This window comes from Myripristis murdjan, chromosome 9 (assembly GCF_902150065.1).
Source record: "Myripristis murdjan chromosome 9, fMyrMur1.1, whole genome shotgun sequence".
NCBI classification, from domain to species: Eukaryota; Metazoa; Chordata; class Actinopteri; order Holocentriformes; family Holocentridae; genus Myripristis; species Myripristis murdjan.
The window spans coordinates 36,221,626-36,245,677 of record NC_043988.1 but is presented as its reverse complement, the minus strand read 5'-3'; the positions used below and the strand labels follow the sequence as shown (position 1 = coordinate 36,245,677).

Genomic DNA, 24,052 nt, shown 5'->3' with positions numbered 1-24,052 from the left:
ATGTGGCCCTCCTCTGTCCAGGCAGATCATCTTCAAGGTGGTTTCAATCTTTCCCTTTGTCGATCATCCTAAAGAATCCTCCAACAGCAGCCGAGCGGCTCGGTCTGGTGACTCAGGTGCAGAAGTCTCTGCAGATGGCTCGGAGATGTGTGCATGCATCACTCCCTTCCTGTTATGCTGCTTTACTAATAATAATGATGATTAGAATAATAATCCTGATTCATAGTGTTATCTCTATTGTTATCTCTATTGTGTCAAACAGTGTTTTAAACGTCTGTTTAACTGTGGAAAACTGGCATATGACCACAAGGGGAAAATATAGTTGTTGTTGTTTTTTTTTATAAATATATTTTTTAAATATGAGGACAATTTATTAAATATCTTGACCATCAATTATCAAGATGTTTGCTGAGTATCTGAAAATGAGCATGTTGTTTCTCTCTCTCTCTCTCTCTCTCTCTCTCTCTCTCTCAATTCAATTTTTTTTCTCAATTCAATTCAATAAAGCTTTATTGGCATGACTGTATCACATACAATATTGCCAAAGCATGTTTTGTTGAACAAATAACAAAGGAACATAGAAACATTAAAATAAAACAGAGCAATATTCACACTGTCATCACATGTAAAAGAAAGAAAAAAGAAAAACAGGAGGAAGCAGAGTGAGTGAGCAGGCAGAGCTTGGGTTGTGAGCAGACTGTCCTCATGTGTGGAGCAGCTTTTCTCTCAGGCTGTGACAGGCGTCCACATATTTTGCTGCTTCTCTCTCTCTCTCTCTCTCTCTCTCTGTGTGTGTGTGTGTGTGTGTTGTGTGTGTGTCCAGTCGGTGGTAGTAATGCCTTAAGCGCCCTAAATATTGGCAGAAAAAGAAGTGAGACGCATTCACTGACCTATATTAAAAAAAATAGTACAAATCAATAGGTTGCAGATCATTCGGTGCATTTGCCAAACGCTCTGGAGCGTTTCACTGCCTTGCTCAAGGGCACATCAGTAATATTTGTAAGGGACCCAGAAACTGGTTGTGCATGTTTCACTGCACACTGAGAACACAGTCAAGTCTGCAGCTCACCACTCTCACCTGAAACAGAACGGTGTGTGTTTGTGTCTAAAATTTTTTTTTTCTTTTCTGTAATTAAAATGGACAAAAATATTTTCTGTCAGTTCATGAGGGAGAAAATATAGGAACCCAATTCTACATACAATTCAGTCGTGAGTACTAGAACTTGAACTTTACAAAATGCTACAGTGCAATACCCCGGTGTATATATGGTATATATAGATGCTTTTTACATATGCTCTATTTAGCACGCTCTCAGCACTGCCCCCAACTGACAAAAGACTGTACTGCATTGTTTTTTTTTTTTGGGTTTTTTTTGTCTCATAATCTGCACTCTGTCGGTTTGAAGAAACGAGCTTACAGGGAGCGCCTGAACGCCGCACGGCAGGAACCGGCCTGCCTCTCTGCCTGCAGTTCCCTCTCTCTTCCACACGGTGGCGCCTGTGCGGCCATTCACTCCACTGTGAAATGCCCGGATGTTATTGTAGCTAGCTCCTTTAGCAAGTCGGCTAGCCGCTGCGACGCTGCTGCCTTCTGCCGCTACGCTCCGCCGCATCGGGGACTTTCGACCCTTTCGACCCCCCGGGTGACAACCACTCGTTTTTTTACACCAATAACTGTCGTATATGTATTTATCATGATAGAAGGTAACTGAACGGCTCGTTTCTTAAAGGTCTTATCGTTAATTTCGGATCCGATTTGGCGGGACTAGATCGGGCTAACAATACGGCGAGCTAAGGGCTAACGCTGCTAACGCGTTTTTTCTCACATCGCATCGGTAGGCAGCTAACACAGCTAGCTTAGCAAGCTACCACGGCTGTCATGGAAGACAAATCTTTCACTAAAGAGTTAGACCAATGGATCGAACAGCTAAACGAGTGTAAGCAGCTATCGGAAAACCAAGTCAGAACACTCTGCGAAAAGGTGAGTGGGACACGGGCAGGGGTTTTCATTTTGACCGGAACGGCCTTCCCCTCCGTTTGGCCTAGATTGGAGTCAGCGGGTCCGACTAAACCCTGGAAGGAAAGGGACGACCAGGCGGCTGTTTTCATCTGGTTTTGGCCAGTCATCCCGAGGCTTGCATAACAAGCTTTGTGTTCTCTCACAACAAAATCAAGGGTAATTCCATTCTGATTTATTTAAAAAGTGTTCATGTACGCCATGAGCTGTTCACCTGAGCGGACCCAACATTTTCTTTTATTGTCAGAGGACAGGCCAAAGAACCGCATCTTCCCATACCCACCCAGCAAGTAGTCGGACCCGCTTTTCTGTCAGGCTATTAATAGGCTTGCATTGTACGCAGCTCTGGATTAAACGTTTGATATTGTGTTTATTGAGATGTTCTCACCGCTAAACAGAAGATTGTCAGTAATAAATGAATGAGTAAGGATTCCCTCTGCGATTGAAAACATTGACCGACCATTTTATTGCACAAACTTGCCAAGCCTCTCAAGTTCAAACGTCACTTCATTGTAGGTTGCACCATAGGAAACTGGTTCGGTGGCTTTTCTGCATCGATCTGAAACGTCAGGTGATAGCTGTCTTATCTGCTAGTTCCTTTATTTTTTAGAAAACTGAGGCTGCAAACTGGTTTTGTTGCTGTAGGAGGAAAAATGTGAAGAAGAGGGTTGGGTCCTAGTAAATCAAACGAATGAATGAAAACAGTGTTTTTTTTTAGTCATCAATGAACGAATAATCTGTTTGGCCGATTATTCGGAGCTGACAGGACTGTTTATCTGGGCTGTGGCCGGTGGCACAGACAGGACTCTGTGCTCTGGCAGAGGGGGTGAAGAAACACACAATCTACAGGAATTACATAATATTATAAGTGCAGTTAACAGTAATGAAACAATTTTCTCAAAATTTAAGTCTGCAAAGTCAGTGAAAGTGTTCAGACTGTAAAGTAAATTTGGAGCAATTTTATTATATATGTATGTATATATATATATATATATATATATATATATATATATATATATGAGAGAGAGCTCCAAACTTTCTTTCTTTTTTTTTTTTTTAACATATTATTTATTTATTCATTTATTTACGGTTTAATTTTCAGTTCCAGATTTATTTATGAATATTTATTATTTTTTATTTATTTATGTAATTATTTAGATATTTGTTACTTTGGCTGAGATGGTCAGTTCAACTGTTTTCTAGTTTGTAGTAAAGACAAATGTAGTTAATTTCCGACAGTTTCATTTTTGAAATGTATTTACTTTTTTATTTTTTGCGTGGTGCGGTGTTGGGTTATACTAATTAATTGGCTGTCAGCCTCCAAATTATCTCCATTGGATCATCTGTTAGAAATCCACTGTCGGTTGACCTCTGCTGCAGGTGCTGTGATCTCAAAACATTTCTCACGGTTAAGGCTGCAGCTGATGATCATTTTCATAATTTATTCGCCATTTCATGTGAACACAAAATGAGAACATTTCTGTAGTTATGTTTAAACAGATCCCTTGTCATTAGCAATAACAATGTTATTTTGTTCTCTTTTTTTCCATCTGTTTGTTGATTTTGAAAAGTGCAGTGCAACAACAGTTACACAAACACCCAGGAAAAAAGCAGCAATAAAAGAAAAAGTTGAAATATAATATCAGGGTTTTGTTTGTGGACCGACTGCACAGCAGCTCCGACCAAACAATGGCATCTTAATTTTTTTTCTTTCTAGATTAATCCATAAAGAGAGCTGAAAATCAGTTGTTGTTTTTTTGGGTAATTTCATGGCAATTTTTTTAAATTTAATTTTATAGCAAATTATAAATGTGCTTGTAAAAATTATTTCTTTTTTTCCTTAAATTTTTTTTTTTTTTTTTTTTTTGCATTTTTTGGGGTAAATGTAATTATTTTTAAGGATAATTTTGTAATTCTTGTACGTCCGATTTGCATGTCATTGGAAATGAAAATGGAATCTGCATGTTGGTTTAAAAAAATGGATTAAGATATTTGTTATTTTTTTTATGAATAATTCTGTGAATAAAGTGTGAAAGATAAACGTTTTCCTCAGTCTGACCTGCAGCCAAAAATAAAAGCGCCCAAATATTAATGATTTTAACGATATTAGCAGAGAAAAATACTCTTAAAATGATTAATTCTTTCAACTGTGGCTATAGATATATACACACAAACACACACCACGCCCCTGTAGTTAATCAGGTAGATCCCTTTGAGATCAAGATCTCATTGTCAAGGGAGACCTGAGTTCATTGTATTAACAAAACAACAACTTAAAGTGTTCAGTATTGATTACAATAATGCCATAAAAGAAACCCAGTAAAAAAACAAAAACAAAAAAAAGTCAGGCTGCCCTCCAGCTAACCAGATGTCAGTTTGAAAGTTAATTAGTTAATTAGTTTGGCTGGAAACACAAGATGGAATTTGACTGATTATGGAGTTTCATGGTTGATAACTGATATTAACTGATGTTTGTTGTGACCTGCACTGAAACAATAACTGATCCATTAACTCTGCCTGCGGGAAAATGTGCAGAGGACAGTAACGGCTAACTTTGTAGATCGAGCGGTTTATTTGCTCCATGTCGGTTTAATTTGAACACAAAGGCCACTTTTACATTCTTCATCAAATATTTCTCTTTCTCCGCTGAAGTGCTACCAGGCAACGATCAAATCAATGAAACAGAAAACCTTTTCACATAAAACACATACATGCACTAAACAGCAGCCGCCATGTGGTGCTTGTCAAAGGAACAGTATCTGATAACACACTGCAGGTAAACACCAGTGACTTGAAATACAAAATAAAAACTTCTGGGCTCTGATCACTTCCTGTCAGACTTGGGCTTTATTTTTCACACTTAAGACACTAAGTTATTCATCAGTAAATTGAAAATAATTAGTTTTTAATGTTCACCGTGGTGGGTTGCAGCTGTAGAAGTGACATGATGCTTTACAACGTGTTTGGAAACGCAGCCCTCGTGCGTTCAGGCTGAGAGCTCAGCTGCAGTGAAAATGAGAGCGCTGCAGGTTTTATGGATATTCTGATGATGAGCCATCGCAGTGATCAGTTTGGTTATTGAAGAGGAAGCTGCATGGACTCCCGCCGCCGTGCAGCTCCTCACAACAGCCAACAGGAACGCAGCATGGAACTCAAAATAGAACCAACCACAAAAATAGAACATAAAGTGAGCAGCAGCAAACACCAAAATAGAATGTAAACAGTTTGTGGGCTTGATTTAAAAATCTAAACAGAGCAGAGTGTGTGACGGGACGGCCGGGGTCCCGCAGCAACACCTCCGCTGACGGGGGAGGAGGGGTTCAAAAACACCTGAGGAAAAAAACTGCTGCCACCAAATCAGAACTGCACCTGCTGCTTCTTTCCAAACCCTCCTGGATCTACCACAACCAACAGACTTTCATACATTCATTTTTACTTTTAAACTTTATTTAGTTACCCTCACAAGTGTCTGCATAAATAAAATGGATTTAGCTCTCCTAATACCTACGGGTCTTTCACCTTAAAAAGAAAGGCCTTTCATTTCCATATTAAATGGAAACTTTTAAAGTCCCCATGAAACGACCTCACATGACCTCTACTTCCTGTCAAACAGGAAGTAGAGCAAGCAAACAAGCAGTCTTAAACGGTGACATCATCCTGCTCTAGTGGCTACAAATTAAAATTTCAACCAATAAAATCTGCGCACATCTTTAAACGTCCTCTCTCATCCACCTGTCCCTTCAAAATAAAACTGTTTTTTTCCTCCCAAATCGATATCTACTTGTGAATGATGCTTCTCTGCATTGTACCGCGCCCAAAACATCCTGGTTTTACATCTGTTGAATCACATGTAAAAAACAACAAAAAAAAAAACAACAAAAAAACAAAATGCATACAATTTCTTCTATATTTTTAGTTGTGCTTACACACTCTCTTGGTAGCTGTTGAATATTATTTTTCATTTCAGTAAATTGCACTTTTTTTGTCACTGAGGGCAAACAGCCCCTTCAGCCACCAGGGAGACGATGATTCAACATTAAAGTTTATCATATTTCAGTAGAATCACGTCGTCGTGACACTGACTTTGGGAAATCATAACCGTGAAATTGATAAGCATATTTTTATTACAACAAGTTTGGCATAAAACATTTTAGGAATATTACTTGGCATTTTTAGCATTTGACATCACACGCAACTTCACCATCCAGTTCAGGGGGATGAACATTAATCTGACATCAATTAAAATTGTGTTTTTGCATTTGAGTCATATCCTGGTATTTTGATTTTGGAAAAAGAAAATCCTAATGACTGTCGTGACGTTGATTTCAACTCTGCTGTTCAGTCCAACACAGAAACACAAGCAGCAGGACCGTGACAACAACAGGAAACACACGGTGGCTCTTGTTGTTTTTCTGTTTGTGACAGGTGTGTTTCACATGGTACGGTGTCCTGTGAGGCCACAAAGGCCCCTCACCTTCAGAACAAGCCGTCAGTGTGGAGTTTAAATGAACCTTCTGTTGAGTCTGGTTGGAGCTTTTCTTGGCGTTGTGGTGTTTCTGTAAAAATCAAACACATTTCTGTCTTTGTGTCTCCCCTCCAGGCCAAGGAGATCCTGACCAAGGAGTCCAACGTCCAGGAGGTGAGATTTTCCCAGCATGCCCTGAGACGGTTATTGATACCAGCAGAGTGGAACAAATCATTATGAACAGATTTCCAATAGAGTGTAGCTGTCAGACAGGAAATAAGATCCGGGAAATGAGAGAACAAAACAGCAGACAACAAAATGGAGACAAATTCAAATGACATCTGCAGTATCTTTGATTTGTAGTGAAGGAAGAAAACTCAGAGAAATCCTTTAAATTAGGAACAGAAATAACCAGCAGTCATTGCTGAAGCTGCCAGTAACTGAGAATTTGTGCTGATGTACAGTAACTTTAAATTCAAGAGAGATATTAAACAATGTAAAATCTTTTATTATTTAGTGATTTATTTAAATAGCTAGAGAATAAACTGTTTACCAGTGTAAGCTGTTAACCATTTTTCAAAAAAGACAGACAGCAGCCAGGATCTCAGTTCTCTGCTGAGTCCGGCTCTAATTTGTAGCGATAAAACAAAACAAAGGGATGAAAATGAGAGCGGTGAAACATCCACGTGCAGCCAGGTGTGTACAGGTTCACAGTGTGAAGCGGTTTGTAGCTTTTCACTTAAAAAAACGAGAGGACAAGCCAAAGCAGACGGCCCAGTGAGCGGTGTCGACGCCACACAGGAGGCCAGGAGCTCAGCCGCCGCGCAGCCGCAGAGCTGCCACGACTCTGCTGACGTTCCCTCAGGCAAGGCAGCGCTCAGTTTCCGGTTTTCTCTGGAAAAGAACTGAAGAAGAGTCGCTTTAGAGCTGAACTTTAAACGCTTTAAAACCTAGAAGAACATCAGATTTCTTCATGTTTAAATGCATGTGCCTTTGACAGGCATTAGAAATAGAAAGATTACCTTAAAGTTACCTCGTTACCTGAGAGCTGCAACAACAAAAGAGAGAAAAATATTAGAAAATTCTCCCAGAAAAAAGAGGGAAAGAGGTCCATAAAACTATATTCATAATTATGTATGTTAAGTTATTTTACCGAAAAACACGTTTTTGGGTCGGGGATTAATTTTAATTTTCATTTAATTCTTTTTTTATTATTTAATTTTATTATTTTTATTTTCATGACTTTTTTACTTATTTAATTTTTAGATATTTCCTTGTTTATTTTTGTGTTTCGCTTTTTGTCAAATTAATTTTATTTTTTATTAATTTTTGAGGTCATTTTCCTTTAATGCATTGGTAATATTTGGGTGATGTTTTGTTTTGTATTTGCTCAGGATTCAAAGGGTTAAATTATTGCTGCATTAAGCTGTAAGAAGAACTTAAATGTTGCTCCATATCCTGTTGGTTATTTTTCGCTGTAACACTGCAGCGTGTTTAATGTCAACCCTGTTAATTTATTAATTATCAACAAGGAAGCTGACAGTCTGTGGTAATGAAAGGAGGTGTCGGTGAGAGGCTCAGATGGTGGAGGAGACGTCTGTTTACACTGAGCAGGGTGTTTATTCTGCGTATCGGCCGTGTAATTTGATTTTCCCTGATGAGGAAATGAGCGTGTCAACACGTTTGGGCGGTGACGCCTGACGGAGTGGACATTTTGAAACTGCACGCATTGAGCAGCTCGTTTTCATGTCACTGACTGAGTAAAGACACTAACCCTGATCAGGAAAGTTGAAATCCTCACAGAGTTTTGGAAATGATTGGAAATAATTTGATTGTCAGAGTATCAGTTTTCCAAATGATGCAGAATCTCATCTTTAAATGAAACTTTTTGTTTTAGGAAATGTGCCTTTGCTTCATTCAGATGATGAATCTCTCTGTTGGGAGGAAACCTTCCCCCTGTAAATCCCTTTAGGCAGACTGCAGGTCTTAATGGGCTCGTGGAAATGACTTCATTTATTTTGGAATAACAGAGTATGGACGGTGTTTGTGTGCTCATGTTTTGGATGACCCGTTTTTGAGTGACGTGATAAAACAGACGACGTTGGTTGAGTGTGTGTTTGTCTGACCGTCCCGTCCCGGCGGCGTGCTGTTTCCTGTCGGCAGGTGCGATGCCCGGTGACGGTGTGCGGCGACGTGCACGGGCAGTTCCACGACCTGATGGAGCTGTTTAAGATCGGAGGCAAGTCGCCCGACACCAACTACCTGTTCATGGGAGACTACGTCGACAGAGGCTACTACTCTGTGGAGACGGTCACGCTGCTCGTCACGTTAAAGGTACCTGTGTGTGTGTGTGTGTGTGTGTGTGTGTTACATGGAGTAACAGTCAGATATGATGAACAATACACAGCCAGTAATCTCTATTTTGTATTCTTTTTTCTTTTTCATCCCATTTATCATCCTCGTCTTGCATGATTCTCCATCACTGACAGATTGTTGTAAAGAGGGTTTTTTTTTGAGTTTCACTAATTAAGATTTTTATTGAAGCAAATTAAAACTAGAGGAGCTAATGTATGGGTTGCTTTCATTTTAGAGCTGACAACTACGGCAGAAATGAAAATCACAGTCGTCGTGGTCAATATTAAGATTATTATTAGCACAGTTACTCATTAAGGCGCAGCGCCCTCCTTTGCCAGGGAGGGGAATGCAGGATTTTCTTTTTTTTTTTTTTTTTTTACGCTAGAGAAAAAAAAAATGTGACTAACGGTGCAGCACTAGTTTATTGGATAATTTGATCACAATGGACTGACTGTTGTGTAGCACTTGTCAAATTAAACTTAGTTTTTTTATGATGACGTAAACAACACTTGAACCAAAAAAAAAAAAAAATCCTGCACATCGGGCTTTAACATCAGCAGAACAGTTGCGGTTAAACACCAGCAACATCAGGGGAGGTCAAAGGTCACAGTGTATAAGGGGTAGAACATTATGATGGCACTGTGTGAACCATTTCCATGTTCAGTTATGTGCCATGAGTTGTTGCAGCAATTTTTATGTTGATGCCATTTGTTACACAGATTTGATGCCAAATATAACCATTTTTGACCAGTGGACAGTCAGTAAAAATGGTCAAAAATGCCACATTAGACCTCCAAGAGCTTGGGCAGCAGGTGAACCTGAAGAGACGAGTCACCAGGTGCTGCCCTCTGAGCCGACAGGAGCCCGGCGCTGCTCTGTGCACACATGAGGAAGTGGCAGCTGATTGGCGGAGCTGCCTCCGTGCCTCTGGGTTTGGTTTTCCTGGGAAACTTTCCTGCGTCACCGAACGCCTCAGCTGACTCAGGAATGTGCTGGTGGTGGTGCGTTCAGGTTCACAGAAACTAGGGGAGATGGCAGCACTGATAGCAGTGTTTATCACATAAACACACTGTGGACGTGCTGCAGTGTGTGTGTGTGTGTGTGTGTGTGTGTGTGGTTGTGGTTCACTAACCAGGCCTGATCAGCTGAAACTCGGCGTGAGACTGTCAGTGCAGTTTACATGTTATGATCATTTATTAAACTGAATATTTGGTGCTGCAGGACGTTGTTGTGCGGCTCCAAGCTGAAGACAAACCGATCAGTCTGAGGCTGTTTTTGTCTCCAGCTGACAGACGATGATCCGCTCGAGGATCATCGTGCAGGATTTTCTTCTCTAATCTTTTATTTAGCGCTTGGCTTGTAGCTGTTTTCCCACAGGTGATCGGTGGAAAGTAAAGCTGGATATTATATCAATATTAAATCAATATTGTCAATATGAAACTAGATCTGCGGTGGGATTTTGGATTTGGTGTTACGACATAAATGTTGTTTTCCTGGTTTAAAAGGGATGACGTTTCCTGAACTTACTAGACTGAAGTAGACCGTTTGCTCTTCATCCACATCACCAGTGACAGTGTGGGAACGTGTTGTCATCACAATATTGTGGCTTTCTGTCAAGCATATTGTGATATTTGGGTTTGTCCTTATGGCCGAGCCTTAATGTAAAGTTTTTTTTCTTCATCTAAACTTTACATTTACATTTGCTCACATGGAACATCTTTATCCACCCAGCCAGCCAACATAAACGCTTCAATATCATCTGATTATCTGATTATTAATTGTGGAAATGATTTCATTGTGCAGCTCTAAAGGGAAGTGTGACTCATTACCTGGGGCAGGAAATGGGAAAAGGAGGAACAGCATTTTTAGAGAGTGGTGATAATATTAACCGTGAAGGTTCTCGAGTAGTGCTCGATGCCTCATTTGATATTTTAACATCAGTGAATCATTCCTGATCTAACAGTCGATCCACAGTCAGGAAGCTGCTGTGGTCCCTGTTCCCTGGCTGTTCCCATCCTTGTGTTTATTTCAGTTGAGAATTTGGCTTCATAATTTGCTCTCACCGTCACTAAAAACTCTCATTTTACTTTATACGTTTGTAGATGGTTTTTGGTCGACTTGTGTTGTTTCTGTTCTGCCTGACGACAGCGGCTGTACCAGTACCTCCTCTAATCAAGACCCTCAGGTAAACTTCATTTTGACAAATGCTTCTGTAACCTCTTGTTTTCTTCCCCTCCGTCTTTCTCCGTCTGTCAGGTTCGTTTCCAGGAGCGAATCACCATCCTGCGGGGAAACCACGAGTCGCGGCAGATCACGCAGGTGTACGGCTTCTACGACGAGTGCCTGAGGAAGTACGGCAACGCCAACGTGTGGAAGTACTTCACAGACCTGTTCGACTACCTGCCGCTCACCGCGCTGGTGGACGGACAGGTGAGACCCTCAGAGCGTCTGCACTTCAATAAAAACACAGCCGTAAAACCTAAGGGTGTAGTTTGCAGAAGTCTGCTACCGGACTGCACTATACTGAGAGGGCTTTCTCACTTTTTGCCCTCCTTGTTTTAGGGCTGGGCAATTAATCGAAAAATAATCCAAACCGACATTTAGGGCCCTTAACTGACATAATCCTGCCCATGTCGGTTATTCCGGTTACCACACCACAACACGGCACATCACAAAATGCTCCTGTTGTCATGGTAAACACGGCCCGTTCCTCCTCACTCAGGCTGCACACTGCAAACTTCCAGCAGTTTAAGCAGCACAGATTAAAAAGAGACGCCAAAAGAGCCTCACCGCATCGTTTAGCTCACAGCCAGCACACACAACAGAAGCTCACTGACGTCATGACATCATACGTCCGTCGCTCCGTGATTCTGGGTAGTGAATAAGAATAATATAGATATGATAATAATATATAGCCTAGATACTGATGGTTAATTATTGTACTACCACTACTACTACTACTACTACTACTAATAAAGATTATAATAATCATTAGGGAGCAAAAGTGTGAGAAATAAATATAGCCTGCTTAGTATGCAGGCATGCTATTTTATTATTAGTGCATATATATACTATTCCTAATAATAATATAGCAATAATATTACTTGAAATGTTTGTTTAGAAGAGATGCAGCTTTTTGTAGTTTGACGTTGCCGTTTTTTTTTGCAAAAGAGTCAAGCTATAATAATCGTTCATTAATCGTAATCGAGGTAAAATGTTCAATTAATCGTGATTTTTGATTTCTGCCATAATCGCCCAGCCCTGCCTTGTTTATGTACAATGAGGGGGGACAGAATAGTGGAAACAGCTGTCAGTAAAGTGCAGCACTAACTATGAGCTCAATGCCAAACACAGAAGTGAATGAACACCTCTGTTACCGTGACAACAAGACAAGCTGAGCATTATAGGCAGCAGGAGAGGAACCTTTAGGGCACAACAGCTGGATTAGATTAGATTAGATTATACAGGTGGAGCTGATAAAGTGACACTGAGTGTGTGTGTGCAGATACACCTGCCATGAAACATCAAGTTGCTGTACTGTAAGTGCATTAGCACAGGAGCGTTTAACATTTAATTACCTGATTCCCTTTGAAAAAGCCAAATTCAAGCAGGTATCAGTTTGTTGCATTTGGCTGATGTGTGTGTGTCTGTCTGAGTTTCAGAGTCTTGAGTTTGGTTTAGTGGAAGCTGCAGATTCTGTTTCCTTTCTGTTGGACGGCGTGGGCTGAGAATGAGACACGTTCTGTGTGTCATCTAATTATTCTCATGAGGCTTCTGTTCCTGTGTGTGTGTGTGTGTGTGTGTGTGTGTGTGTGTGTGTGTGTGTGTGTGTGTGTGTGTCTCAGATCTTCTGTCTCCACGGAGGTTTGTCTCCCTCCATAGACACTCTGGATCACATACGAGCCCTGGACCGCCTGCAAGAAGTCCCACATGAGGTACACACACACACACACACACACACACAAACACACACACACAAACTTAGAGATTAAATTCCACGGATTTCCACATGCAAAAATGAAAAGGACAAGTGAATAAGATGTCAGACATTCAGCTTCAAAACACAGGAAAACATCAGAAGACACAAAAAAAAGAACACTATTCTACATTTTGGGCCTTAAAGAAATGTGGAAATTCTGTGAAAGGAGCTTTACTTTGTTTGTTATTTTTATTTCTTGTCCATCAGAGTTTCCAGAATCATGTTAAGTCTGACTGACTGGATAGTTATAAATGACAAAGGGTCATGACGGCCAATTTATATCAGCTTCTTGAAACCAAACTGTTTCCATTCAGGAAGTATTCAGTCTCTCTCTCTCTCTCTCTCTCCCTCTCTCCCCCCCTCCCTCCCTCAGGGTCCCATGTGTGATCTGTTGTGGTCGGACCCAGACGATCGCGGTGGGTGGGGCATTTCTCCCCGAGGTGCCGGCTACACCTTCGGACAGGACATCTCCGAAACCTTCAACCACGCCAACGGCCTCACTCTGGTGTCCCGCGCCCATCAGCTGGTCATGGAGGTAACACACACACACACACACACACACACACACACACACAGACAGACAGACACACAGACAGATGGCCTGACAGGTGTGAATGCACTGAGAGTTCCTGCAATAATAAAAACACCAACAACCAATCAGGTTAGCAGGAGGGCCGCTCACCTCAGACATAAAGCTGACCTTGAGTCATTTTCGTGCATCCGTCCACTCGCCGTGACGTACCCAGCATGCACTGCACAGATGATATCCTAGCTCTGCATAGACAATGAACAGAATGTATCCACATGACAGATTTGGTGTGTGTGTGTGTTTGCACCTTTAGATCACAAGGGAACTCAGAAAAATTGTTAAAGGAAACAGAGCAAAGTGTACGTGGTGATCCTGCACTGCAGTCTGAAAATAGCAAAAAAAGAAAAAAAAGCAACAAAAAACAACAGCAACACTAACAGCAATATGTAAATAAATACGTAAGCAGTTACCATTCAGGGCGTGCAGCTGAAAGTGATTTAGAATAAAGTGAAAAAATGAGAATAAAATGAAAACAGGCATTTTAATACGAGTACAGACTCTGTGCGATAAAACCAGGCAAGCAAATGGAAAACAATTGAACGCTTGTGATTGATCTTTAATGATTATCTGAACATGCATCAAGACATTTTCTCATACATGACGCTTGATAGTGAGAACTGCAGATGTGAACAGTGAACCCTGGCTGATGATGATGATGATGATGATGCTGTTGTCCCTCAGGGCTACAACTGGGGCCATGACAAGAACGTGGTGACCATCTTCAGTGCTCCAAACTACTGCTACCGCTGTGGAAACCAGGCGGCCATCATGGAACTGGACGACACCCTCAAATACTCTTTGTAAGTTCATGTTCCTGTCGTGACCGACTCCCTCTGCCTCCTCCTCTCTGCTCTTCACACCAGTTCAGCACACATCAACAAACAGCTAAATTCTTCCCATAATGCTTTGTATTTTGGGCTGGTTGGGCATGAGCGCGGCTCAGAAAAAACGATGTGAATGTAAGGACAGTGAACGCAGCATCAGATACTCTCTGTTCAGCAGGCGCTGCTCTTGATGTGGTGATGATGATGTCAGCATTATGTAATTAACAAAGCCGCTATCTGATTATGTAATCGACATCTTTGTTCTGTATGAGAACCGATAACCATTGATTATTATTAGAGTTCAAGGTGTTTTAGTGGCTCAGGCAGACGGTTGGAGCTGGAGCGGCACTTCAGCATCAAATGAACCACATGAGTCAGGACTACATTTCCCAGCAGCCTTACAAGTTCACCATTAACACACTCTGGCTTTTGTTCTGAGTGTACACTTGTACAGGAAGTGTGGTGAGCTTTAAAAATAAATAAATAAATAAATAAAACACTCAGCGAGGTCTTGTAGGCAGGTGGTGAGCGACGGGACGCCCTGTTGTTCCCCAAAACATCAGCTCTGTTAATCCACTCCAGCCTTTTCTTTTTTTTTTTCTTAAGTCAAGAAAACATGTGAAAGTGGCTTTACCTTTGGTGATTTTACTTCTAATAACAGTTGATAGTGAATGTGTGTGAACGGGGTGACCTCGTTTCAGCTCATCAACAAGGAGCTGTCCTGTTTCTAAATGTTATATTGGAACACAGTTAATAAGGTGCTGTGAGGAGGCAGAGGCTCAGTGATGGGTTTGTACGGCAGCTCACAGCTGGCAGGACAGAAATCTGCAAAGCAGCAGTTTGGACAGCGGAGAGCGAGAAGCCACGACGGACACGGTGTGACAGCCGCTGGCGCTTTGGAGTGAAGCTACGGCAGCACGATAGGGACAAAACGTCATACCTCAACATTTGTGCCATATATCTTCATAGTGATGCGAAATCACTGCGGATTCACACTTACTTGAAATTTAAAGAGCAGCAACAGTGAAAATTGAGCATTCTTCCAACAAAAAACAAAAAAAAAACCATAATAATTCTCACTGGATGTGAAAATGCAGTTAGTATTTTATTTATGAGAAGAAAAAATAAGATATTCCTTTATTAGTCCCACGCAGGGGAAATTTCACGTATTACAGCAGCAAAGTGGATAGCAAGATATGAAGCATAATTTACACTATAAACAGTATATACAGATAATATAAACAGTATATACAGATAATAAGTACCAAAGAGCAATATAAACATTATAAACAAAGAATGGAGAAAAATACTATATGAACAGATCAGCAATAACCCAGTGTGATATCGTCCATATCGCTGCCTTTTCAGATGTTAATATCCTGCATGTTCATATCTGCGTGATGATGTCATGAGAGATGAAGCTGTTAAAATGTGCTGAGGTCTGAAGCCTGTTACTGACCCCGCCCCCTCTTCCCCCGCAGCCTTCAGTTTGACCCCGCCCCTCGCCGCGGTGAGCCCCATGTGACCAGACGCACTCCCGACTACTTCCTGTGAATGTCCAAAGCCATCCCTGTCCATCACCCATGAAGCTCCGCCCCCTTTGGATTAAAAGAAGAAGACGATGATGATGATACTGTACCAGGGAGAATAGAAACACATGATTTGGCAGAATTTGACGTAAAAGAGAAGCTAAACGAGCGCCCCCGCCCCCCCACAGTCGTGTTTTCAGTACGCTGTCATTAATGCAACACATTTACAACGATCTGTTGAACATATATTGTTTTTTTTTTAATACATGTTTGAAACTGAGATGATTAAAACTACCAACGTGGACCAAATGTGCCATATTCTGATCCTTTACAACATGTACAACGCGCAAGGTTTCTTTTTTCTCTTTCTTTTCCTTCTGCTTTTCTTTTCTTTTCCTCCTTCTTCTTTTTTTCTTTTTTTTTCTTTTGTTAAGCCAGCAATATAACCTTCCTACCTGACTTCACCACACCACATCTCATGGCATCTGTGCTTTTTTCCATTGCAAGATAATTAAAAAAAGGAAAAAAAAAAAAAAAAAACAGAAAAAAGATTGCTTTAAGTAGAACAGCTGTCATTTTTAGCTGTCAGGCTGCAGCCGGTGGTCATCTCAGCAAGTATAATACTGTAATTTGAATAAAGACAACGGATGTATGAATAAAATGTCCTATTGACAAACTACTGGCCTGTCGCTCTGCTTTCTCTTACTCCACCTCACTGTAGCCACGGGGCTTTTATTTTGAAATGATTTACTTTAACTCCCACAGCAGATTTGTCTTTGATTTTTTTCAAAGGTATTTTAAAAAAAAATTAAAACTTTGACAGATGAAGATGCAAAATTTTTTTTAACACTTTTGTCCTGAAATTGGTTTAAGTTTTTGTTTATTATTGAAAGATTAGCAATATATATTTTTTGGTTAAGTGTTTTTAGACCAAACTCGACACACATGAATATATACATTAAGAAAAAGCTCATTTACTGCCCAAACTTTTTGTTAATGAATCCAGAACTGAAAAGATTGTCATCACATTAATTCAGTCAAACTTAAAAAAAGATTTTAAAAAATTACCAGCTTTGGAGCGTCACTTTTTTCTTCTATTTTAAGATTGGATTTTTTTCTCAATGTTTTTAACAAGACTACAGTTAATACTAATATCTATATCTAGAAACAGACACACATATATATATAGAGAGAGACATTCACAAACAATTTCCCCTCATGGATCAATAACATCTTTCTGATATGATAAATATAGATATAAATATAGATAGATATGATAGATAGATAGATTGTATAGAAAATAATTTTATTTTCTATACAATCAATTAATCAATCAAGAGGGAACCACACTTTAATTTCATTATTCAACCTGTTGTATAATGACAAATAAACTTCCTTGTATCCTTGTATCCTTGTATAGATATAGAATGATAAATATAGGCAGTTATGTACATAAGGCACTTTCACAGGCCGAGGGTATTTTATTTATGTAATTTTTTTTTTTTTTTTAATGAATCCAAAACTGAAAATATTGTCATTACATTCATTCAGTTAAGCTTAAAAATTTTAAAAACAATAAAATGAAATAACCAGCTTTATTTCTTTTTTTAAATTTTATAATTATTGTTATTATTGTTGTTATTATGTTGTTGTTGTTTTTGTTTTTGTTTTTTTTAAATAAAAACTAACAGATAAAGACTCAAGTACTTTGAGCACACAGAAAAATAAACATCAGAAAGCGGGACGCCCCCTGCGGGTCAGCTCTGCGGTGGAGAGCGAGCGCCCCCTGGTGGTGAGGGCAAGTTTTTCCAGCAGCACCTGAAGGCACCGCGGGCCACAGCGGCAGCTCGTGTCTCGGAGCCTGAAGGCAACACCAGCAAATAAATACAGAAATACTTGAACATCACTGATCTGATTCCTTTTTTGCAGGGATTCCATGGTCAGTTTTTTCCCCGTTTTTTTTTTTTTTTTTGGCATCTCGATGGAAAACAGTCTTCAGTCCGTCCAGTTTGGCTGAACTCCTGCTCACTTTGTGCTCAGATAACTTTTCTTTTTCTTTTCGGCTGCATGAGGATGAAAAGACAATAAAATCTTCACTCGTGGCTCAGCGACAGAGACAGAGACTGGGGTGTTATCGGGAAATGTTTTCAGCAGCCATGCACAAAACTCTATGTAACATTAAGGAAGTCTGTTGTGAAAAAAAAAAAAAATAATGAAAATAGTAATACTTTAAAAAAAAAAAAAAAAAAAAAAAAAACCTTTGTCCTGAAATTGCTTTATTATTATTATTATTATTATTTTTATTATTATTATTATTATTATTATTATTATTATTATTATTTTTTTTTTTTTTTTTTTTTTTTTTACTTATTTTAGGGCTAGGACCACCCCACCACCACCATCACCACAATATTTTAAAGACATAATTTAAATAATATAAAATAATATAATATAATATCACTGTTCTGGGCATTCCAAGGTTATGCCAAGTATCGCGAGATCCCACTGCAAAGTTCACACAACTGCTTCCGTGTTAGCTTCTTGTAGCTAGCGCGTTAACTCGTTCGTGGCTAGTTGCTAATGGTTACGCCACAGATCTGAAGGTTGGTATTGAAACTTATCGATTTATCGGCTTTGATATTGTTTCTGATCAGTAACTACACGCGACGGAGCGGATAAAAATCAGCAGCGCCCGTTTTTTTATTGGCTTACAAGCTAGCTGGCTATGCTAGCTGTGTTTAGCTAGCATAGCAGCAGCGGCTAAAAACACAGCAGTGTGTGTGTGTGTGTGTGTGTGTGTGTGTGTGTGTGTGTGTGTGTGTGTGTGTGTGTGTGTGTGTGTGTGTGTGTGTGTCAGTTTAGTCTGAATTAGTTTTTAAAGCGGGTGTTCAGCTTCATGTTTTGAGGTTTTATTAGTTTGACTGTTTGTTTTAGTCCCGTTTTGTCAACAAAACATCATAACGTTACCACAAGCAACACATGCACAGCACAGAGGGAGTTAGTTTTTTTTATTATTTATTTATTTATTTATTGTAAAACCTCGTTGTTATTTTGATTTGAGGTGATGAAGTTGTTTTCCAGACTGCAGATCTGTGTGAGCTCTGGGTGACAGGAGGGAGGACGGGGGAGGACGGGGTGGGTGACAGGAGGACGGGGGACGGGGGAGGACGGGGTGGGTGACAGGAGGGGGGACGGGCGGGTGACAGGAGGACGGGGGAGGACGGGCAGGTGACAGGAGGACGGGGTGGGGGACAGGAGGGAGGACGGGGTGGGGGACAGGATGGGGGACGGGGTGGGGGAGGACGGGGGAGGACGGGGGACGGGGGAGGACGGGGTGGGTGACAGGAGGACGGGGTGGGGGACAGGACGGGGGACGCGGGAGGACGGGGGACGGGGGAGGACGGGGTGGGTGACAGGACAGGAGGACGGGGTGGGGGAGGACGGGGGAGGACGGGGGACGGGGGAGGACGGGGTGGGTGACAGGACAGGAGGACGGGGTGGGGGAGGACGGGGGACGGGGGAGGACGGGGCGGGTGACAGGACAGGAGGACGGGGGACGGGGGAGGACGGGGCGGGTGACAGGAGGACGGGGGAGGACGGGATGGGTGACAGGAGGACGGGGAGGACGGGGGATGGGGGAGGACGGGGGATGGGGGAGGATGGGGTGGGTGACAGGAGGGGGGACGGGCGGGTGACAGGAGGACGGGGGAGGACGGGGCGGGTGACAGGAGGGAGGACGGGGTGGGGGACAGGAGGACGGGGGAGGACGGGGCGGGGTGACAGGAGGACGGGGGAGGACGGGGCGGGTGACAGGAGGGAGGACGGGGTGGGGGACAGGACGGGGGACAGGGGAGGACGGGGTGGGTGACAGGGGGACGGGGGAGGACGGGGTGGGTGACAGGGGGACGGGGGAGGACGGGGTGGGTGACAGGAGGGAGGACGGGGTGGGGGACAGGACGGGGGACAGGGGAGGACGGGGTGGGTGACAGGAGGACAGGGGAGGACAGGACGGGGGAGGACGGGGTGGGTGACAGGACGGGGGACGGGGGAGGACGGGGTGGGGGACAGGAGGACGGGGGAGGACGGGGTGGGTGACAGGGGGACGGGGGAGGACGGGGTGGGTGACAGGAGGACAGGGGAGGACAGGACGGGGGAGGACGGGGTGGGTGACAGGACGGGGGACGGGGGAGGACGGGGTGGGGGACAGGAGGACGGGGGAGGACGGGGTGGGTGACAGGGGGACGGGGGAGGACGGGGTGGGCGACAGGACGGGGGACGGGGGAGGACGGGGTGGGGGACAGGAGGACGGGGGAGGACGGGGTGGGTGACAGGGGGACGGGGGAGGACGGGGTGGGCGACAGGACGGGGGACGGGGGAGGACGGGGTGGGGGACAGGAGGACGGGGGAGGACGGGGTGGGTGACAGGAGGACGGGGTGGGTGACGGGGACGGGGGAGGACGGGGTGGGTGACAGGAGGACGGGGGAGGACGGGGGACGGGGGTGGGTGACAGGGGGACGGGGGAGGACGGGGTGGGTGACAGCAGCTGGAGGTGAATCTGCTGGAAAGGACTGATGTTCCTCTGATTTCAGCAGGTTTGAGCGGCTCAGTGGCAGCAGAGCCTCAGAATCATGAGGAAGAGGAGGAGGAGGAGGAGGAGGATCCAACTGGCAGACATCTGAACCTCGTCTGAGTGTGTGTGTGTGTGTGTGTGTGTGTGTGTGTGTGTGTGTGTGTGTGTGCATGGAGGATGTGGTGCTACATCACCGTCCGGACTCTGCCTCTGGGCTGCGCTGTCTGCTCGACACCACACAGAAGCTTCTGGAGCCTTTCCCCCGGCGGACTCCGCCCACCTTCACGCCCTGGTTCCCGCCCTCCGCCGACCGCCGGCTGCCGATCAGACCGGGCCGAGCGGCGCCCGTCATCACGGCAGGTCGGCCCCTCACACACACACACACACACACACACACTGCTGGCATCTGATGGAGAAGTTAAAGTGATGAGTTTGTCTGAGGCTCTGAGGACAGGAGCGCCTCCTGTCCAGCCACGTTTTCAGTGTTGTTGCTGATGTTTGGTTTAAAGGGACAGTACAACCAGTTTAAAAACATGGCTTTTCTTCCGTAGTGTTATTCTTGATTTCTGTCTTCATTGTCCAGCAAGATGTGGGAGTTCCTAAAAGTCACCGGCTGTAATAAACCTCAGTCTAAATCATGGAGCAGGGCTGCTGGCTTCAGCTCCTCTTGTACAGAAACAATATTCTGGCAGTGCAGACAGAGCGTCAGCTTAGTGAAATAATCCCGGAGAAAACAGTGGATTTCTCTCCAGCCAACAGATCCTGTTGCTCTCGAGCGTTTGATGAGAACAGCTGTCAATCGAATGGGGGCGGGAGGGATACACAATCGCAGTATCTGTCATAATTGCAGTTTGATTTTATTACCACATCATTCAACCCTAATTTAATTTTTTTATGAATCATTTTTGGATTTCAGCCATCATCCAGGAAACAGCAGCAGAGGCCCAAACGCCTCGGGGCTCCTCGGTGTGTGAAAGAGCCGCAGCGCCCGTAGGATGGACGCCACAGACCGCGGGAAGAGACGACCGGCTCGCCTGTGAGCGCAGGCCGGAGCCGGCGGCGACTAAACCCCCTGAAGAAGACGAAGAGCCGGAGCTCAGAGACGTCCACCTCGTCACCGACAGACCAGCGCGGCCTGACCCACAAGCGGAAACACTAAAAAAACCGAACCGCCCCGCACCGGCGGCGGCGCTCTCTGGCCGAGCAGCGAGCGCCAAGTCTTCGCCTGAGAAACAGCCTCAGAAGGACGGCGGTGACGCGGGAGGCAGGAGGTCGTGGAGCGTCTTGGCGCAGAAAGGCACGGCGGCGTGGAGCTCGGTGTCTCTGTCCAGCCACTTCCTCGGGACGGTGTGCAAACACCGGCTGCACCTCCACCAGAGAGCCAAGTGGGTGATCAGCCAGCACAACTGCGGGGCGTCCCGGGACATCGAGCAGGTCAGGAGCTGCGAACACCCACCTGAAACACCTGTACCCCTGAATCACCCACTGACATCACTTTTTAAAGGGACACCTCACCCATAATGCATCATTTTTCTATCAAGTTTTCCTTCCAAAAACATCAGCCGGCTCGGTCTGTGCACGTTTCGCTCATTCGATTTTCCTCTCAGAAATGGGATTTAAAAAAAAGTTATTGGTTGTTTAATTTTTGTTTTTAAAATACATAAAATAGAAATACTAAGCATTTTTTTTTATCATGGCCAACAAGGGAGGAGTGAAATTTAAAAAAAAATTCTTGCTCTTCTCCCTGCTTCCTCCTCGTTTTTTTTTTTTTTTGTCTTTGTTCTTCAACTTTTTTCTTTTTCTTCTTTGCCTCTTTCCTCCCTTCTCCCCTCTCCTCCTTTTCTCTTGTTGTCCTTGTTGCTCCTCGTCCTGCTCCCTGCAGGTTTGGCGGGCGGTGAGCCGGGCGATCCGGAGCTGCAGGCTGCCCACCTGTAACGGGAACATCCAGCGCTCCCAGGCGGAGATCTGGCTGTTCTGCGACCTGCTGTACTCGGAGCTGGTGGGAACGTTCCTGAAGGACGAGCTGCGGCTGGCGGGCAGCATCAGCCTGTCCGTCCACAAGCTGGGGAACATCTTCAGCCTGTAGACGCCGCCGCCGGCACGGGCGCTGAGACTGAGGCGGCTGTCATGATGATAAGACTCACAATAAAGTAAAACCAGTTTACAAAATGCTGTGACAGACACAGCAAAAACAGCCTAACAACTTGAAGACATAATCACCATGTGAGGTTTCAACAGGCAAACCAAAGATGCAAAAACACAGAAAAGAGAAAACAGAAGGATGTTGAAAGATAAAGACAGTAAAAGATAAAAAGGCAATAGAAGCAAAAAAGCAAATATAGATTAATAACTAAAGCTACAAGAATAAAAGCAATAATAAATAAATAAAATAAAGGCAGGTCTGAAAAAGTGGGTTTTAAAAGAAGTCACTGACTGTGCGTGTCTTACCTCCTGAGGCAGGACGTCCCAATGCTGAGGGGTCCTGATGGCAAAAAGCTCAGTCGCCTCCCATGGGGCGGTGATATTTTATGATATTTTTCCTTTGTAATTTTTTTTTTCTCCCTACAGTGGCTCTAATACACGGATGTATTGAAGTGTTTTTTATCGGCGTCACTCTGGAAGCTGCAGTGATGAACTGAGCAGCAGGACGCAAACATCATTTCATCTGATGATGAACATATGAAGGTGTTTTTTTTTATGATCCACCTCCTGAATGAAATGAACTGAGAAGTGAGTGGAAACTACTGACGACAGAAGATTTTGATCTCTGTGCCTGTTTCTCCTCTGTGTTGTATAATTTATGGATTTGAGAATGTGTTTCTGTGTTAAAGACGTGTATCTTTCATATTGATCCATTCGTCACTTTTATGTTTAAATAAAGAAATATTTTTTTAATGGACATTCATTCTGTTCTTTTCTCCTGCCGGCGTCCATTGGAGAAGTTTATGGGGTCGCTGCCTTGCTCAAGGGCAATTTAAAGTGAAACTATATTTCATTAAAATTTCTCCTTCTAGATAAACTACATGGACTAAAGTCCTGGTCCACCTGCAGGAGCTTCTCTGAGCTCCATCCTGAACCCAGAGGCTTTAACATGGAGTTGATCCCTTTGCAGCAGAACAGCTTTGAGTCACAATTAATGAAATGTTAACTTTGATGCACCATCATTCTCCTTATTTTTTCTATGATCTTAACTTGGATATGCCCTTAAACAGTTGAGGCATTAATTTTTCTGACGTGAACCACCCAGTGGGAGATACCTGCAATCCATGCATCAAACAGCCTCTGCATGATGGAGATACAATAAGGCAATAATATATAAAAGCTGAGTTTATTGAGATGATTGACAGGGCTGCCGTCCAGCGTATTTTAACTGTAAAACGATCCCTCAGTAAACCAAACCTACTGAAGGTAAGAGGCCAAACTGAACGGAAATATGTTATTAAATATGTTATTATGGCACTGAACATTGTCTCACCAGCAAATATAGAGCGGCGTTTTGTGACAGAATGTCAGTCTTTTTTTTTTTCAATCACTTTGGGAGGTTCATGGGAAAATATAGACAGTCCCTAAACACATCCAATTCATCGCACCATGAGAAAGGCCGCATGGCTGAAACATGTCGGTGGTTTTAATGTATAAGCCCTATTAATTAAAGGCATTTTAACCTATTAATTCACTTGAGTGCCTGGATTTCTTTTTTTCCTTTTTTTTCCCCCTTTACAT

General features: G+C 43.2%; 3 protein-coding genes across 4 annotated transcripts; 2 read left to right on the top strand and 1 right to left on the bottom strand.

The window, feature by feature from the left end:
- The first annotated feature begins 1,557 nt into the window (after window positions 1-1,557).
- On the top strand, window positions 1,558-16,366 carry LOC115364881 (serine/threonine-protein phosphatase 2A catalytic subunit beta isoform). The gene is made up of 9 exons (XM_030059546.1): window positions 1,558-1,643; window positions 1,840-1,981; window positions 6,618-6,656; window positions 8,646-8,816; window positions 11,094-11,267; window positions 12,683-12,772; window positions 13,190-13,351; window positions 14,087-14,205; window positions 15,711-16,366. Exons 2-9 carry the CDS (start codon window positions 1,880-1,882, stop codon window positions 15,781-15,783), a joined length of 930 nt encoding a protein of 309 aa, XP_029915406.1. The 5' UTR covers window positions 1,558-1,643; window positions 1,840-1,879; the 3' UTR covers window positions 15,784-16,366.
- Window positions 16,367-17,515: 1,149 nt separating this feature from the next.
- LOC115365019 (vegetative cell wall protein gp1-like) lies at window positions 17,516-20,434 on the bottom strand. The gene is made up of 3 exons (XM_030059729.1): window positions 20,425-20,434; window positions 18,842-20,314; window positions 17,516-17,619 (listed from the first exon to the last, which is right to left on the bottom strand). Exons 1-3 carry the CDS (start codon window positions 20,432-20,434, stop codon window positions 17,516-17,518), a joined length of 1,587 nt encoding a protein of 528 aa, XP_029915589.1.
- On the top strand, window positions 18,250-23,228 carry shld3 (shieldin complex subunit 3). Of its 2 annotated transcripts, none has more exons than XM_030059547.1 (4): window positions 18,250-18,361; window positions 20,349-20,689; window positions 21,246-21,763; window positions 22,212-23,228. In XM_030059547.1, the coding sequence occupies exons 2-4, from the start codon at window positions 20,500-20,502 to the stop codon at window positions 22,413-22,415; spliced, it is 912 nt and encodes a 303-aa protein (XP_029915407.1). In that variant the 5' UTR covers window positions 18,250-18,361; window positions 20,349-20,499; the 3' UTR covers window positions 22,416-23,228. The 2 variants fall into 2 exon arrangements, with proteins under 2 accessions (XP_029915407.1, XP_029915408.1); XM_030059548.1 differs by having other exon boundaries at window positions 18,276-18,361; window positions 20,352-20,689.
- Window positions 23,229-24,052: the final 824 nt, after the last annotated feature.